We start from the raw sequence: 17,383 nt of genomic DNA on the forward strand, positions 1-17,383 counted from the left end.
AAGATAGGAAAGGCGAGAGGAGAGGGAAATGGAGTACGTTGCGTGAAGAGTATATGTATATATATATATAGGTGGTAGTACGCAGGGGAAGAAAGGAGGGATAAAAGCGACAAAGAAGATGTGGCGGGGATGGCACAGTCCCAAACCTTATGCCACGTTAGGGGATTTAACGCAGCGCAAGCCCGGTATCATTGATTTAACATATATCTATATCTTACATAAAGACAGCGAGATCCTTTCCTATAATGGCGAGACGAGGTAACATCGTATTATGCTTGTTATTCAAGTGCGATAGGAATAGCGTTATGCGCGCGACTTGTATAATAATAAGAGTGTGAGAGAGATCTTTTGATCCCGATCGAAGGAATTCATTTAGAGATTTAATTGCTAGTAACTCTAGCAATTTAAAAAACGCAATAAAAAAACGTTGAAATCTTAATAAACTAGCATGTTTTTTTTCCTCTTTCGAACTACTATGCTAATAAAGTTGAAATATTTCAATTACAACACACTTGTATATTTATATATAATTTATACTGTGCTCTATTTATACTTATGTCTACAAAATGTGCTCCATTTACACACTTTTTAATTGCCTATATAATGTAGAAGCAGTGAGTATGTATATGTGTGTGTGTGTGTAAATATTTTATATTTATTTTAATCTTGAAAAGAGTAAAAAACTGTAGTTTCATTTATACAAATATTCTTTATACACATATATGTATTCCATCATATTTCGCTATTGTAACCATGCAATTGATGCTTCTTTTCATAAAAGTATCTGATCTGCCAATAATGGACAAACTTTTTACACTCGTATAGCACTCTAATTCTTCAAAATATATCTCTTCAAACATTTTCAACTTTTAACATAATGTACAAGTTTGTCGCACATATGAAGAAAAACAATTTATACTTGCTAATTATATTAGTTTGTGATTTTATCTAAATTTCATTAGTATGAAAAAAGTACTCGTATATAGTTACGTCAAACAAATAATATAATAACTAGTATGCGAACAAATAATGATTATATTATATGATACATATATATGTCATAATACATACAAAATACATTTCAGAAAAGTTGTATCTTGAACAATCTTATATCGATATTCAATGTGACTTTCATCCTTTCTCAAGTGATCAGATATTGTACAAAAAAAAATTATATGTATGAAATGTTTCTCTAAAGAATACAGAATTATTTCTCATTATTTCACATTATTTCTCGCGCACCTTTCCCTTCAACTACACACTATTATCGAATACATACTGAATTGCATTATACATAATACGCTTCTTAAGTTACTTAATATAATTTTATGCGCGAATTTTTAATTAATAAAAATGTAAAAAAGATCTAAATTTTATCACATGTTGATGTATTTTGCCAAGTTTTTATAATTTCCAGCTTTTTATCTACTGTATGAATCGCGTGATTTATTTTATTATGTCGCAGTCTGCTAAAAATATGTACTGTATATCTGGAGTTTTTAAACAAACTTTATACTTGCTTGTGCGAAATTCTAACTTAATTGTGGGAAAAAATAAAAGTTGTATCTTCTCTATTGCATTAAAAGACGTAAAAGCTTAACAACTATATTAATAATCAATAAATTAACTTATGTGTGTGTTATTCATTGCGACATCACTTCAGTTACGCGCATATTAACGATGGGTCGAAGTTCTTGCTGCGCATAATCCTCCGGTAATGGTAGCTGTGATATTAGACGAATCAACAATTTTGTGACAGATTTCTTTTCATTTTTCTGCAATAACAACAGATTTCTAGCCAAATGTAGAGTCCTTTTTGCAATTTCAGCCTGACATAATCTGGAAATGTGTGAAATTTCATTAGTATAAATTGAGAAAGTAATAGCCTTAACATAATATGTATTTTGCGCACCTGTGTTTAGCAGTTGGACATGGAAACTGATCGATCTTATGACACAAGCTCGTTAACCGTGGCTTTAATGCTTCCAGTTGATAAGTTATTCCATGGAAATCTGGAGCGGACTTTAACAGATTTTGAATTTCAGTAGTTATTTCCATATATTCCCACAGAAGCTGTCCCTGATGTGTCCATTTGTTAATCGTACCGCTACACTCAGGTGGTACTAGCGTGATTAACAATGATCTCAAATATTCGTAGTTTTCTGAAAAACAGAATAGTTTGTGAAATTGTTTGGATAAAGTTGAATATATAAAAAAAATCTCTACCGATTTTTACTGATTTCAATGATTTTGAAATATGTGATCAAGATTATGACAATGTTGAAAAAATTTTAATCGCCACTAGTTGCTTATTACAAAGTTAGTAATAAGCTGTGCTTTGGACAACATTGGTTTAAAAATAGTTTTAATACCATTTATTATAGCATCAGCTGCCAAATGCTCTATAATAATTTCATGAGCTTGAGTCCACTGCTCCGCTTGAATGTAGTACCAAGCTGCTTCACCAAATCTGCAAAAAATGAAAATAGCAAGTTGAAATTCTGTAATCATGTTCAGAATTTTTTTGCAATCGACAAACATATATATATGTGTGTGTGTGTGTGTGTGTGTGTATATATATATATATATATAATATAACAATTCTTTTTCTTTTTAATATTTGGTAAATATATCAAATAATTTTGAGCTTGACATATTAAAGCTCTAACATTTGAAAAAATTTAGTAATCACTCATTATTTATTAATAAATTGACGACTAAGATCTTTATTTATTAATTAACGAATTAAAAAGAAAGTTTTCGGCAAATTTTATTAATTCATATTATCCAATATAAGTGGTTGCATTCAAAAAACTTGTCTATCCCGATATATTTCCTCTTAAAAAGGAAAAAAAAAAAAAAAGAAAAAAACAAATGATTTCTTGCTTCTAATGTCAGAATTCGATATGTCAGAAGTGGAAGAGCATAAAAATCTTAATATTAAGTACCTTTTATTGATACTACTTTTGATGGCTTTAGCTTGATTAATCCAAACTGATGATATACCAAGCTCTTCTTTCAGAAATTGTTCACGTTCCATATATTCCGAGGAATCGTCTATCTCTACGTGACGCATTAGCAGGTCCTGTACAGCAATTTGTCGTCTAGATGAATCTCGTAGATGCAACATTACGAAGATCGCCCAGTGCCAGAGTCCGTATGCCTCTAATTGCGTCGCAAAATTTGTATGTGTTAACGCGGCAACATGATCGGAAAGATGCGTGTAACCCAGAGCTACGAGTATTTGTTGTATCAACCAGCTACCAAAAAAATATCACAAGTGTGAAAAGTTAATCATACAAGGTATCTCATATTTTAATTAATATAATTGAATATTGCTGAAACAAAAGTAAATATTTCATACAAAAATTAAAAAGGTTTTTTCTTTAAATTTTTGTATGAAATATTTACTTGTTACAGTCATAGTTTTTTTTTTTAAATAAAACCATCCTTACTTTTTTTATACAAATTGATATTTTTTATACAAATCTTTGCAATATTTGGCATAAAAAGTTATAATAGTAGAATGAACAAAATGTTTTTAAGAAAAAATATGTAACTGCTGATTGCAAATTATATATTTTTACTCAGAATGGCTCTCTATCTCTCTTAAATGATTCTTATCCAATTTATTTTTTAAATAAAAATTGTATTATTTTTTTTTAAATTAAAATATTTTAAAAATAAAACCATTATTTTTAAAATAAAACTAATTATAATTTTTATATAATAATTTTGATTTCTATTTGTCTTTATTTCTTCAATTTTACTTTTATCTTTTCGAGTAAGACTTCTACATTAAGGCATTTTTTGATACACCTCATTTATTATATTTTCTCTCAAATTTAAATAATATTCCAACATTAAGAGACCTCTGATACATCTTATTATTAAAACCATATGATCTTTTTGCTGTTGATCGTGCTACAATTAATTATTATTACGATTCAACACTCATTTGGCCAAATTGCAAATAATACGTCGTCGGTTTCAAATTACCTCAGTCTGTAATCCAAAGGATTGGCGGTGTAGGACAGCGGATTCAAAAGTTTTCCTAGATCGTGATTTCCCGTGCAGTATAACTTCAAGAGATGAAAGCAGAGGTCGTACGATTGCTTGCCATTAATCAACTCAGCGTCGTAATCGTAATTCTTCCTGTACTCAGGTTCCGGGATCGCCGCGTATCTTTGGCTACACTCTGTCGTATTGAATGACGCTTCGTAGAGATCCAGGGCGTCCGTGATCGAGCACGTAGGCGACGACAGGTACCAGAGATGGATGGCGAAGGCCCGCTTCCAATCCAGATCCTCGCACACATTGATGGTACCGTGCTTGCTGGAGATGAGCGGTTCGCCCGCGACCGTCATGAACAACTTGAGACGGTCGACCGTGAGATTCTCGTCCGCGTAGATCTCTTGCCACAGCGCGAGCTGCTGTTTGATCAGTTCCTTGACCGGGGCGCCGCCTCGCAGTTGCGCCATCAACAACGCCAGACAATGATCCCCGGCTCTTCGCGCCTCCTGGCAGGCGTCCTCGAGCTTGCAGGCCGAGAGCAGCGACAGTATCACCTTCTCGTGGGAATTCCTCGCCTCGCCGTCCACATTCCTGATCTCCTGCTCCACCGTTTGCTGCACCACGTTCTTCAGCCATTCGCTCAGCGCCTCCCTCCTCACCATGACGTTACAATGTTCCTCGTTGGAGTTATTAGTCGTATCCTGATCGGTATAGTTGCCCCAGAGCGCCACGCACAACGTCCACACGATGCTCGCGTATTGACGAAACGAGCGTTCGGTGACGGTACGCTGTTGTTCATCATCGTTTAAGTTCTCGTTCAATATTTGCTCCCTTTCCGTAAGATCCTGGGCCAACGTGCAATGCAACTGCAGCGCCTTATTCGCGTTTTCGGTAGCCACGTTGAAGATGGGACAATCCCCCTCGTGACCCATCACGCAGTGATCCAACTGGATTCGCAGGTGACGCTCTATGCTGTCCTTGAACATCCTCACGTCGTCCTCGTCACCGTTCAGAATCTGTAAACGTTGAACGATCGCCGTCGATGTGGTATCGTTGGCTAGACGACCGGACACATAGTAATTCAGCTGACTGAACGCGCTTTGTAGCTGCACCTTAGTCGCCTGACCCTGCGTGCTCAAGGATAATAATGTCAAACCGGCTCCCCAGCTAGATCGGAACATTCTACCCATCTGTACACCAGTGTCAGCGATGCAGCGAAATCGCAATTTGTTCAACCTTGACTCTTTCAACGGTACAACCTCGTAGTGGTATTTCAATATACTTGTGACTGGAGTGACCGCAGACGGCGGGATCACTCTCTCGATCATTGATTGCTTACTTTGCGCGTTGATCCGCGTCGACAGCTGCAATTTCTTCCCGGACGCGTAGAGTAAGTTCTCTTGGCTCGGGGAAAAGGGTATTTCGTTCATAATGATGCTCGATCGCAGCGTCGTAGCGTTGCGCAGAGTCTCGTCGTTCTTAATCTCCGCAACATCCGGAAAATAACGGGTCCGAGTTTTCTGCACGGAGGGAAATATATCGCGATTCATTTCCTCGCTCATATCTTCATCATCGTCGTTCGTGTCGAAGAAACTCGCTTTCATAAGTTGCACCTTGTGGCTGTCTGTACCTGCGACTCGGGCGGTATCGCCGACCGGACTGACGGTCATCCGTTTCTCGTAATTGTAATCTCTCGAGATGAAAACGGAACGATCGACAGGAGTATCCCTAACTGGACGAACGATCATATCCCATTTATCGTAAGCGCGATCGTCGTGACCGAATGAAATCTGAGTGTCTCCTAAAAAATTGCCCTCGACGTCTGAATGTTTAGCGTTATCTGCCTTTCCGCCACCGATCGTTCCATTAATCGCTCCGTTAATCGCATCCTTATTCGTCGCCGCTGACGGATCGGCAAGCTTTCCTTTTTGCGGGGGAACAGGAAACCCCTTCAATTTCTTCGCTTCCGAAGCTGGAACTTGATTGTCATCCTCGTCCGAATCGCTGAGACCGTACTTGGAAAAGTGATCGACCTTGAACACCCAGGAGCCGGTCTCCGGTCGATATTCGAGGAAACGAGTGTCGTGCTTGGCGGATACTCTACGCAATTTTCCCTCGTAATTCATTGCGGCGAGTCGTTGCGGATCTGTGATCGGCTCGTGCACCGATTTATCATGTGGCCATACTTTATCCAATGTAACTTGCGCTCTTCGATTTAAACCTTGGCCCACTGGTGGTTTCTTCTCGTCGTCGGGATAAATGATCACCTCCTTATGACGGAAATGAACTGTAACAAAAAATGCAAAATGTCATTCAACACGACTGATATACTTTAAAGAACAAGATAATTAAAAATTAATCGCGATAAAATTATATATATAATTATATATATTAATTGATAATTATACAATAAAACGTTAAAATACATATTAAATGATAAAATATAAATATAAATAATATATAAAATATAAATAAAATATAAATAAAATATAAATAAAAAATATAAATATATTATACTATTATAAAATATATATATAAAATATATATAATAATTATATATATATTTTATAATAGTAATTTTTGCATGTGTCAAAAAATTAGATTAATATATCTATTAATCAACTTACCGATTTCATCAAGATTTAAACCATACACATCGAACGAATCTGGAAAATAGACATTGCCGTAACCTTCACGGCCAATGGTAAAGTTTGGCACGATACATGTCTCGCCACAAACGAAATCGTCTAATTTATCGAGCGGCGGAATGGTGTAATAACCCACTCGTCGTAATGTAACTTTAGCCATATTTAAACTCCAATTTGATTGTAACATCAAAAATGAATTTTCATTTGCTTCCTGACTTAAATCTGAAAACAAATTAAATTTAAATTTAAAAAGACCGTTAACTTAATATTCAAAACAATCCTTTATCATACATAGCTTTTTAAATTAATTAGAAATTAAATTAATTAGAAAATATTTACCTGCATTTTGGATGGTAAGATTTCCAGAGCTTTTATCTTCGAAAGTAGAATTTAACGGCACTTCGATCGAATTAATCGTATTATCGGAATGATTCGTATTTATCATATTATTTTGTGGTCTCAATTCTGCCACCGTGTTATTCACTTCCTCGGGCATGTTTAATGCAGAAAATGGCGATCGCTGGCCCTCAAGTAATTCATCATCTGGAATTTTACTTCTCCGCGGAAGTGTTGACTTCAACCTGCAGATGGAAATTTATTCAAAAATTGTTTATATATTTTCTTAACGTTTTCATAATTTCTTTAAAAAATTAAAAGCTGAGAAAAGAAAATCTAAAAGATATATATATATATATTATTATCTTACCAAGATGTAGATGATCGTCGATCATTTGCAATCCGATTATTATCTTGACTGTGATTTTCTTTATTATTAACTTCAACACTGTTATTGTGTACTATATTTGACGTATCTGCTCTATCTTCTATAGAATTATTAGAATTATTTTTTGTCACAGACTCTCTCTCTCCGTTTACTGTAGGAGACTGAATCGAGGAATTTGTTGCCGATTTTGGTCGTAATACCAAACGTTTTGCATTTGGCCGGGGTTGGAAAGCTTCTGTTAACACGGGATCTTCCTCTTCAAGACCATCAAACAAAGATTTCTAGAAAAATAATACGTGGCAAAATAAATTATTATATTTAATAAAAATATAATATTTGTCATTTATATGTAATTAAAAATATAGGCATAAATAAATGCAGTTATTTATGTATATACAGAGTGTTATTAAAAGTATAGATAATAAATATAGTGTAAACTGTGATAAACGACATAACATTAAAATAAACAAATTTTAGTCAACATGAAATATGCAACTCAATCATTTTCAAATGTTTGGAGAAAATTGAAAATAAGTTTGAATAACTTAGTAAAAAATTTACCTTAGATAGTTGTACAGAATTGACAACTTTTGCCTTGATTTTTGGAGATTTGTTATTAGTGGTAACTCTATAATGTGGACTATTAAGTATTTTTGATGTTGGATTTGTAGGTTTTAAAAGTTCCTCGGTCTTTCCAGATGCCTATAAAAATAGAAAAATCAAAAATAAAGACTACACATTTTTTATTTGTTTTAACATCATCCTAAATGTGTGTGGGATACAATACTTACTGGTAAAAGATTCTTCAACAATGGTGAATCACCGAATGGTGCAGAAACAAGAGCTAAGATTTGTTGATGCACTGGTACTAAACCGTTTGTTTTAGTTTGATTAGATACCATTCTGAAATATATAAGTTTATTCAATTTATATACACAAACACACACAAATACATAATAAATATAGACAAAAATACACAAAATGTCTCAATTCGCGATTGTAAGTTTAAGGATATATTCCTGAGCCTAAATAAGAAAATTCAAAAATAAAAATGTCAATATTTTTTAAATGGGAAGTGTTTATAAAATTGATAAATCAGATCCAAAGTTTGTGCTTTCAGATACAGTCTATCTAATAATAATAATAATTATATATATAATATATACTCTTATTTTTATCATTCCTTTATTAAAACTAATTATGATATTAAAACTAATTATGTGTACAATAATGCTAAAATATTTCGTTGAATAAGTCATTATTTAAACACAAAGTGACTAGTATGTGCAAATAATAAACATTAAAAATATTACAGAATATTAAATATAATGTACAAAATATTAAATACAACAAGCTATCAAAATATTATATGATTAATTTCTTTCATATGATAAAAATTTTTAAAGACTTTAATCAACTCAATATTACACGCACATGCAACTTGTCAACTTTAAATTCTTCCCATTAAAAAATATTATAGTTTTCGACATTTTGTTTCTATTTTCGTCTTATTTGACTTGAAAAATATATCATTAAAATTACAGTTGCAAATTGTAAAATACTCTATACATGTTATGCATATATACATATTAATATGGGTAATTATTGAAAATTTAAGCGATTAAAACAAAAGAGGTTGAGTTTCTCTAAATCCAAAGTTAATCCGAATAAAACTTATTATTTGAAAAATAAATGTGTAAACATTACCCTCCGTTAAGCAAACCCATTCCTGTTCCAGACATCATATTAGAGCTTGTTCCAAAAGTGGAAGATCCAAATGTTCCAGGATTGTTAAACGTAGTATTAGTTCCAGTATTTCCAAACAGACTACCTGGTTTTTGTTGTCCAAATAATGAAGAACCACTATTTAAACTCAAACCAGTATTTGTGCCTGTAATAATAATGTTAAAATATTAATACAGTTAGAAATTAAATAACAAGAGTGTTAATTGAATATAAAAATCGAATTAAATATTAATTCAAAATAGATGTAATTACCAAGTCCAGTCGAAGCTACAGGTGTAGCTCCAAAAGAAAATCCTGATGTTTGTCCAGCCGGTTTAAACGATGAATTAAATAATGAGGATCCAGTATTGGTACCAGAATTGAAACCTGTGTTAGTTCCGAATGTGGAAGGCGCAGTGGCACCGAATGTAGATGCTGTTCCAAATCCAGTCGTATTGGTTTTGTTACCAAATAATGGGGTAGTAGTATTATTTGTAGCTGGTTGTCCGAAATTAGTAAAACCAGTACTAGTCGATGTTGATGGAATATTAAAAGCAGACTTGTTTTGGTTGAATAATCCGATGCTCTGCGAAAAATGCATAAAGTATAAGAATAATTTTGACTTTTACATGCAATATATATACATATATCAACTATTACCTGATTAGGTTGTGTGGCACCAAATGCAGATCCAAAACCTGTACTCTGTCCGGTATTAATACTACCAAAACCTGTACCAGCAGTAGGATTAGTATTGCTGGTACCGAAAAGCGGCGTCGGGGCAGCTGCTGTAAATAAAATTTCATACTTTATATTAAAATAAATATTTTTTATCAATAAAATAAAAATGTTTTTAATAAATAAGATAAATAAAATTGCACATATCAAAAACTCGAAAATCTATATTTAATTTTTCAATTTTGGGATTAATATTTAATATATAAAAATGATTAAATAATATATTGATATGTATATATTATTTATAATATATTCTCCGAGATGGATGACTTACTACCAAATGGTTTTGTTTGCGTATTAGTACCAAACAAGTTTGTAGTAGGTGTAGAGTTGAATGCAAAGTTATTGGTTGTTGTAGTCGCTGGTGTTCCAAAATTAGTAATAGGTTTTCCAAATAATCCGGTTGAGCCAGACTGACTGGTAGTGCCAAAACCTCCAGTCATTGATCCAAATCCTTTAACAAACAAAATAAATTAGACCTAACTTCCTCTTGCTTTAAACAAGTACTTGCAATATAAGTATTGTGCAATAGAAACATTATATAAAAATTTATATGAAAATTTTTTATTATAAATATAAATGTTTTATATCATATATAAGTTACCTGTTCCACCTGTACTGGTACCAGCTGTTGTATTAGCAAAAGGCGATGTCTGTGCTGGTGCTCCAAAAAGTCCCGTTTGCGGACCTGTTTGAAAAAAATGAGAAAGAAAAAAAATCAATAAATTTTAATCAATAAATTTTCTCATTTTTTCATAACTGATGATATAAATTACAACATATACCTTTCCTTCCTACTTGGTAATCTTCGAAACGTAATTCTTCGTATGATTTTGATTCATATTCCTTCATAGATGCGATGCAACAATGGCGCGCAGAAATGCTATGTGATATTCCATTTTTTGACATAGAATCGGTTGTAATGACAGGTGTAAATTTCACTACAGTACCAGTTGGCACAGTAGTAGTATTAGTATTGCCAAAACCTGTATATAAAGAAATCAAAATAATATAAAGATAGTACTGTTATAGATTATAATTGTTATTATTAATATATCGATAATATATATTTCTATAAAATGTCTATATTTTTTATATCATAATATCTTAAATATTTTTTCTTCCAATTATCTAATCTATTAAATTATCTAATGTAATCTATTATTCTTCTAATCTATTAAATATCTATTGCATACTTTCTATTTAATACATATAATATATAATATAATATATAATAATCAATTATGTTTGTAATTCACCTGCAGTTGTGCCGAAAAGATTTGTATTTGTAGTAGTGTTGGTTTGACCAAATGGAGTAGTTTGTTGTGCATTCTGTTGTGGTTGTCCAAATAAATTAGCTCCAGATGTCGTGCCGAAGTTGAAACTACCAGGTTTGTTCGTTTGACCAAATGCCGAAGTTCCTGTACTTGTGCCGAAAAGATTTGTGCCCGCATTTGGTTGAGTACCGAAAAGATTAGTACTTGTATTCGTTGTTCCAAAGCCTATAAAAATAAAATTATTACTTCAAAAATATACTCAAATATTATCATATTTGTCAAATATGACTTATTTACTGTCTACAAAATCACTTAATTACTGATTTTATCTTTTTCTTTCTTTTATCTGTTTACTTGATGTCAAAATAAAGTGTTCATAATTAAAAACTATGTATAAAATCTCTCAGATAATTCATATCCAAATTTCACAAAAAAAATAATATAATTGACATAAATTATTTTAAAGAAGTGTATAAATAAATAATATAAAAAAATAGTTTTAAACTAATTGTTTACATTTGCATCAAATTTTTTTCTAACTATAAAGGATTTTCAGAGTTTACAAATTTAAGAATTATATTAAATCATGAAATCTTTAGTTTCTTTTGTGGAATTCTTTGAAAATTCCTTAAATTTATCTCAAATATATTTTTGTAAAAGATGTATAATACAACTGATGTGTAAATAAAACAATTCATAAATTGCTACCTCCAAAAGATGGTTGTGTGTTAGTTGGTTGTCTAAATGCCGGTGGCGTTGTGGTATTGCCAAACAAGCCACCTGTGGTAGGACCTGGGGGCTTAGAACTAAAGAGTGATGAAGTATTGGTACTACCAAAGACAGGTGCTGCGCCACTACCGAAACTTGTCGTAGTAATTGGTTTACCAAACGCAGACTGACCAAACGGACTGTTTTGTGTTGCTGTACTAAAGCTACCTAAAAAAAAAAAAAAAAAAAAATAAAAATGCATGTTTTTTAAATAAAATCTCTTAAATAATATCTATGTATCAAATATACATACTGAAAGATGTATTTCCAGTTTGCCCAAACATATTTGCCAAATCAAATTATGACAAAATCTTGCTTGCGTAATCTGAAAAATAAAAAATTAGATTAAAATTAATTCCATATATTTACATATTTTTATATAAACCAGTTTCATTTATTAGAAAAATTATTTATATTTCTAGAAAGATTGAATTGATTAAACGCATCATATGCAATTAAATACAGTAATTATATACAATAAAACTATATTATATATTTTACACTAATAGAAATATAAATACAATATATAATCTTAAATATTGTTGTGCGAAAGTGAAATATTGTTTTATTATTAAAAAAAACAATTACAATTTAAAAAAATTTTATGATTTATAAAATACAAAACAATTTATATCAAAATATGAGTACCAAAATACATTATTACAAGATACTGTATTGGAGCAACAATGCTTATAGATATCAATAATGTGCATAAAATCGCTATGAAAAAAAGGCTAATTTTTTTTTTCCAACAGATTCTATTTCTGCGTCTACGAATCTATAAAATACACGAATTAAAGAGCAATTAAAAAAAAACGAAAGTTTCTTCATCAATAGCCCAAGATAAGAGCGCTAAATACGCATTTAGTTCGCTTTGGTTATGAACTCCCAGGCCTCTCTATTGTTGGAGAAAATCGAGTACTCGACTGAAAACGGCCTCGTTATCCTCGAATGTTCGAGGTTTTCACTCACCCGTGCAAGTAAAATTCACGCACGAAGCGCGAAGTTGTGATTCTTTCACGATTTTCTGCAAATTTGACACACACAGGCAGTTGTAACGCAATTATACAAAATCGCACGAAATGGCTCAACAGCCCAACAAACTTCCATGCAGTGTTCTCACATCATTTTAAAATGGAGGATACGCATCGACGTATCTAATCGTGGGTTTAGGAACGCGCTGCCGCCAACGAAAGTGAATTCCACGTCGCCGATTGGTCGAATTCCAGATAGAGCTCTCTGATTGGTTGATAGTTTTCCCTAGAGTCCCTAGAAAATATCTTCTAAAAATAAAATAAAATAAAATAATAAAAAATAAAATAATAAAAAATAAAATAAAATAAAATAATAAAAATAAAATAAAATAAAATAAAATAAAATAAAAATAAAATAAAAATAAAATTAAATTAAATTAAAATAAAATAAAAATAAAAATAATAAAAAATAAAATAATAAAAAATAAAATAAAATAAAATAATAAAAATAAAATAAAATAAAATAAAATAAAATAAAAATAAAATAAAAATTAAATTAAAATAAATTAAAATTAAATTAAATTAAAATAAAATAAAAATAAAAATAAAATAAAAATAAAATAAAAATAAAAATAAAATAAAAATAAAATAAAATTAAAATAAAAATAAATTATCTTCTAGGGACTCTAGTTTCCCCTAGGCATCGAGCGATGTGATTGGCTGACGTCATAAAGCCGTATGATTGTGATTGGGATTGAAACCTGTAATGTAATACGGCCTTAATGATTTGTTTTTTGTAGATTCATTGAAAACCGCCCTAATATTGACGAGCAGCAACGAGCAACGAGTATTTTCTCTAATTTCGCCAGTTATAAAATACACATGTGTATTATTGTTAAACATGGCGGTAAGTTTTCTCATAATTAAATAAATTATAAATATGTGTATAGATAAACTACAAGTCTTATATAAATAAATTATATAAATCTGTTTTCATAATTTCCGGCAAATACAATTTATTCTCATTTACGGTGCCGGTTAACCTATATGTATACATATATATATATACTTCTTTTAACTGATTTAAAATACATTTTATTCGCGCATTATGCTTTGTATAAAATATTTATGTACTTATATATTTTGTTTTAATTAATTCTTTGTAAAAGTTTAAATATTGATATTATTTTATGCTTTTTATTGGTTGACATAGCAACCAAGTGTTTGATCAATTTGATTACAATTATGCATATTTCATTACAATATGCAGATTTGAAAATCTTCATCATGTATCCAATTATTATTTTTTATTTCAGGTTATTACTAATGTCCAAGATGTTCGTGAAATTACTAAAATAGAGCGCATCGGTGCCCATTCTCATATCAGAGGTTTAGGATTGAGTGACAGTTTGGAACCTCGTAATGTAATTATCTGCATTAGACAAAGACACTTTTATTAATTACGAATAATAAAGTAATCTGAATTTTATAATTTTTAATTTTATACTATATTATAGGTATCCCAAGGTATGGTTGGCCAGCTTATGGCCCGCCGGGCTGCCGGTATTATACTGGAGATGATAAAAGATGGCAAGATAGCAGGTCGCACAGTTTTGTTAGCTGGACAACCTGGCACAGGAAAAACAGCCATTGCTATGGCAATGGCGCAAGCCCTAGGCATGGATACCCCTTTCACGTCAATGGCGGGTTCTGAAATTTATTCTTTAGAAATGAGTAAAACGGAAGCTCTAACTCAGGCCATCAGAAAATCTATCGGTGTCAGAATCAAAGAAGAGACAGAGATTATAGAGGGTGAGGTTGTGGAGATCCAAGTTGATAGGCCGGCAACCGGAGTTGGAGTGAAAGTTGGCAAATTAACATTAAAAACAACCGAAATGGAAACGATATATGATTTAGGAAATAAAATGATCGATTGCTTAATGAAAGAGAAAGTTTGTACATTTATATTATTACATAATATTTTTTTACATTAATTTTTTTTAAATTATGGTTTTGCATTATTTCTAGGTACAAGCTGGTGATGTTATAACAATCGATAAAGCAACAGGGAAGATCAACAGACTCGGACGGTCCTTTACTAGAGCTCGAGATTATGATGCAACTGGTTCGCAGACGCGTTTCGTACAATGTCCGGAGGGTGAATTGCAGAAACGCAAGGAAGTTGTTCACACGGTGACTCTACACGAAATTGACGTAATAAATAGCAGAACTCATGGATTCTTGGCGCTGTTCTCCGGAGACACCGGAGAGATTAAATCGGAAGTACGAGATCAAATAAACGCTAAAGTTGCCGAATGGCGGGAGGAGGGCAAAGCCGAAATCGTGCCAGGTGTACTTTTTGTCGATGAAGTACACATGCTGGATATCGAATGTTTCTCATTTCTCAATCGGGCATTGGAAAATGAAATGGCTCCAGTTGTGATCATGGCAACAAACAGAGGTACGAAAATGTGGAAATAATAAAATATACTAAACAACTATAAAATAATTACTATTTTGTACTTTGTGATATAATTTTTTATTAATGTGATATAATTTTACATAAATTATCTCATAAAATATTTATTTTTTGATAATCTTATCAATACTTTTATACAAAATAATGAAAGGAATTAATTGGTAAAGAAAACAGTTTTTAAGACTAGTTGTAAAATTAAAATTCCATAATCGTGTAGGTATTACAAGAATCAGAGGGACAAATTATAAAAGTCCTCATGGTATTCCAATTGATCTATTGGATCGCATGATTATTGTTCCGACAAGTCCATATCAAGAGAAAGAACTAAAGGAAATTTTGAAAATAAGATGCGAGGAAGAAGATTGCGAAATGGCTGATGATGCTCTGACAGTGTTAACAAGGATCGCTTTGGAAACGTCACTAAGATACGCAATACAATTAATTACAACCGCTTCTCTTGTTAGTCGCCGAAGAAAGAGTACAGAAGTAAATAGTATATGATATAATTTATCACATCATATGTGTTCAATGATTTTATTGAAATTTTTAAATTTATTTTTAGGTCAATATTGACGACGTAAAACGTGTCTATTCTTTATTTCTTGATGAAAATAGATCTTCGCAATTTCTTAAGGAATATCAAGATGATTTTATGTTCAATGAGTACTGTAAGTAAAAATGTAATTATTACGCGTAATTTATGACTACATGTTTAAAGTTTAATTATTTCAGCCACTTCAACTGGGGAAAGTATGGATGTTTCATAGGGACGTTAAAAAGTACACGAGTCGAATTTTTTTTCATTAAGTTCTATATTTTACAATATCTATCTAATTTACAAAAATTAATTATAATAAAATTTTTTATTAAATATAAAAATTGAAACAACTTTTTAATGATATTACTATATGATACTTATTAGCACAAATATTCTTATATATTAAGTATATATAAACAATAAATTTATCAAAAATAAATGTTTTGCATTAATTATCTCTTAATAAATAAATTTGAATATTTTACAGTTTATAATTAGTAAGATAAATGTGTAAACATTTCCATATTCAGATATATAATTCTACTTATTAGTTTTGATATCTTGGATAATAATACATTTTTGATAATAAAGATATATAATTAATAATTACAACATTTACAAAGGAGGTATATTATATTTTTGGTGTGATTTTTCTCTTAACTGCATATTAAACGTAATTGTAACGTGGTATTTGTATTTTATTTTCATTGTTCAAATGTTTTGATCTGTGTCTTAATTCAAGTTTGCTTACTGGGTTACTGAATAAGTTTATAAATCATGAATTGAAAAAAATAATGAAAATCTTACTATAAGAAAATCTCATTTTATATGATGTATTTTGTATAGCGCATAAAGTATTTAATTTAATGATTTAAATGTAATATTTGTCTCCATTAACACTTGATATAGAATGCAGTTTAGCACTACATTTTCGTCTTTTTCTCCTGAGTTTTCTTGACTAGAAAGAAGAAATTGACATTAATCATCGCAAATATTATATAAAATCATTTATATAAAATATAAATGATATGTAGAAAACTTGTTTTCATACAATCGCGCGTATTCTTTATGTAATTTGAATATAAATAATTGAATCGCGTTTTCCAAACAGCACAAAACATTGAAGGATTACTTTGAATATATCCAGAATATTTTGAATATTTTGAATTTTTTATAATTATTTATGTGAAAATTGAATGTGCATACATGTGATTAATTTTAATTGTAAGGTATATAAAGTAGTTTATTTAATTTAAAAACAATATATATCCTTTATTTCATATATGGGATTTATTATGGACTTTTCACAGCTTATGAATGTTTTGCGGACATTATTCATAGGACTCTAAAATAAAATATCCAGAGAATATTTCAAAGCATAGTTTGAAGCTCATTTGCTATTTTTAAGGATATCTTGAAAAAGTATGAGGAATCTAACAGTATATTTTCTCAATATCCTGCATAGAGCAAGTCCTATATACAAATACACGTCATTTGA

The 17,383-nt window shown here is 31.1% G+C and overlaps 3 protein-coding genes across 4 annotated transcripts in view; 1 reads left to right on the forward strand and 2 right to left on the reverse strand.

Annotated features, from left to right (window-relative positions):
- Window positions 1-539: 539 nt before the first annotated feature.
- On the reverse strand, window positions 540-13,011 carry Nup98-96 (nuclear pore complex protein Nup98-96). The gene is made up of 20 exons (XM_083042813.1): window positions 12,867-13,011; window positions 12,148-12,219; window positions 11,835-12,062; window positions 11,109-11,351; window positions 10,635-10,835; window positions 10,454-10,537; window positions 10,124-10,303; window positions 9,772-9,899; window positions 9,385-9,697; window positions 9,094-9,277; window positions 8,178-8,289; window positions 7,948-8,088; window positions 7,369-7,667; window positions 7,002-7,243; window positions 6,642-6,884; window positions 4,000-6,301; window positions 2,949-3,260; window positions 2,373-2,470; window positions 1,913-2,162; window positions 540-1,839 (listed from the first exon to the last, which is right to left on the reverse strand). The coding sequence occupies exons 2-20, from the start codon at window positions 12,176-12,178 to the stop codon at window positions 1,644-1,646; spliced, it is 5,787 nt and encodes a 1,928-aa protein (XP_082898939.1). The 5' UTR covers window positions 12,179-12,219; window positions 12,867-13,011; the 3' UTR covers window positions 540-1,643.
- A 678-nt stretch (window positions 13,012-13,689) lies between these two features.
- On the forward strand, window positions 13,690-16,236 carry Rept (RuvB-like helicase 2 rept). The gene is made up of 7 exons (XM_083042917.1): window positions 13,690-13,775; window positions 14,185-14,292; window positions 14,386-14,820; window positions 14,897-15,329; window positions 15,565-15,833; window positions 15,910-16,015; window positions 16,080-16,236. The coding sequence occupies exons 1-7, from the start codon at window positions 13,770-13,772 to the stop codon at window positions 16,112-16,114; spliced, it is 1,392 nt and encodes a 463-aa protein (XP_082899043.1). The 5' UTR covers window positions 13,690-13,769; the 3' UTR covers window positions 16,115-16,236.
- An 87-nt stretch (window positions 16,237-16,323) lies between these two features.
- The window catches only part of LOC145938963 (uncharacterized), a 38,819-nt gene continuing 37,759 nt past the window's right edge, over window positions 16,324-17,383 (reverse strand). For both annotated transcript variants that reach the window (XM_083042919.1, XM_083042920.1), the window contains one exon: window positions 16,324-16,843. In XM_083042919.1, coding sequence (XP_082899045.1) covers window positions 16,809-16,843 — 35 coding nt within the window. In that variant the 3' untranslated portion in view covers window positions 16,324-16,808. The remainder of the gene's footprint in view (window positions 16,844-17,383) is intronic.

The sequence above is a fragment of the Prenolepis imparis genome, unplaced genomic scaffold, assembly GCF_030444845.1.
Source record: "Prenolepis imparis isolate NDT839.2.m4 unplaced genomic scaffold, iyPreImpa1.0 SCAF_7, whole genome shotgun sequence".
NCBI classification, from domain to species: domain Eukaryota; kingdom Metazoa; phylum Arthropoda; class Insecta; order Hymenoptera; family Formicidae; genus Prenolepis; species Prenolepis imparis.

What these genes read in the sequence shown, in the direction of transcription:
- Nup98-96 (XM_083042813.1), bottom strand. Translation starts at nt 12,178, where the DNA reads ATGTTTGGGCAAACTGGAAATACATCTTTCA. An exon ending in TCTTTTCGGCACAACTGCAG is followed by an intron (nt 10,836 to 11,108) that starts GTGAATTACAAA and finishes CTTTATATACAG; the next exon opens with GTTTTGGCAATACTAATACT. An exon ending in ATGGGTTTGCTTAACGGAGG is followed by an intron (nt 8,290 to 9,093) that starts GTAATGTTTACA and finishes TATATATTTCAG; the next exon opens with AATGGTATCTAATCAAACTA.
- Rept (XM_083042917.1), top strand. An exon ending in GATCATGGCAACAAACAGAG is followed by an intron (nt 15,330 to 15,564) that starts GTACGAAAATGT and finishes ATAATCGTGTAG; the next exon opens with GTATTACAAGAATCAGAGGG. An exon ending in GCCGAAGAAAGAGTACAGAA is followed by an intron (nt 15,834 to 15,909) that starts GTAAATAGTATA and finishes ATTTATTTTTAG; the next exon opens with GTCAATATTGACGACGTAAA.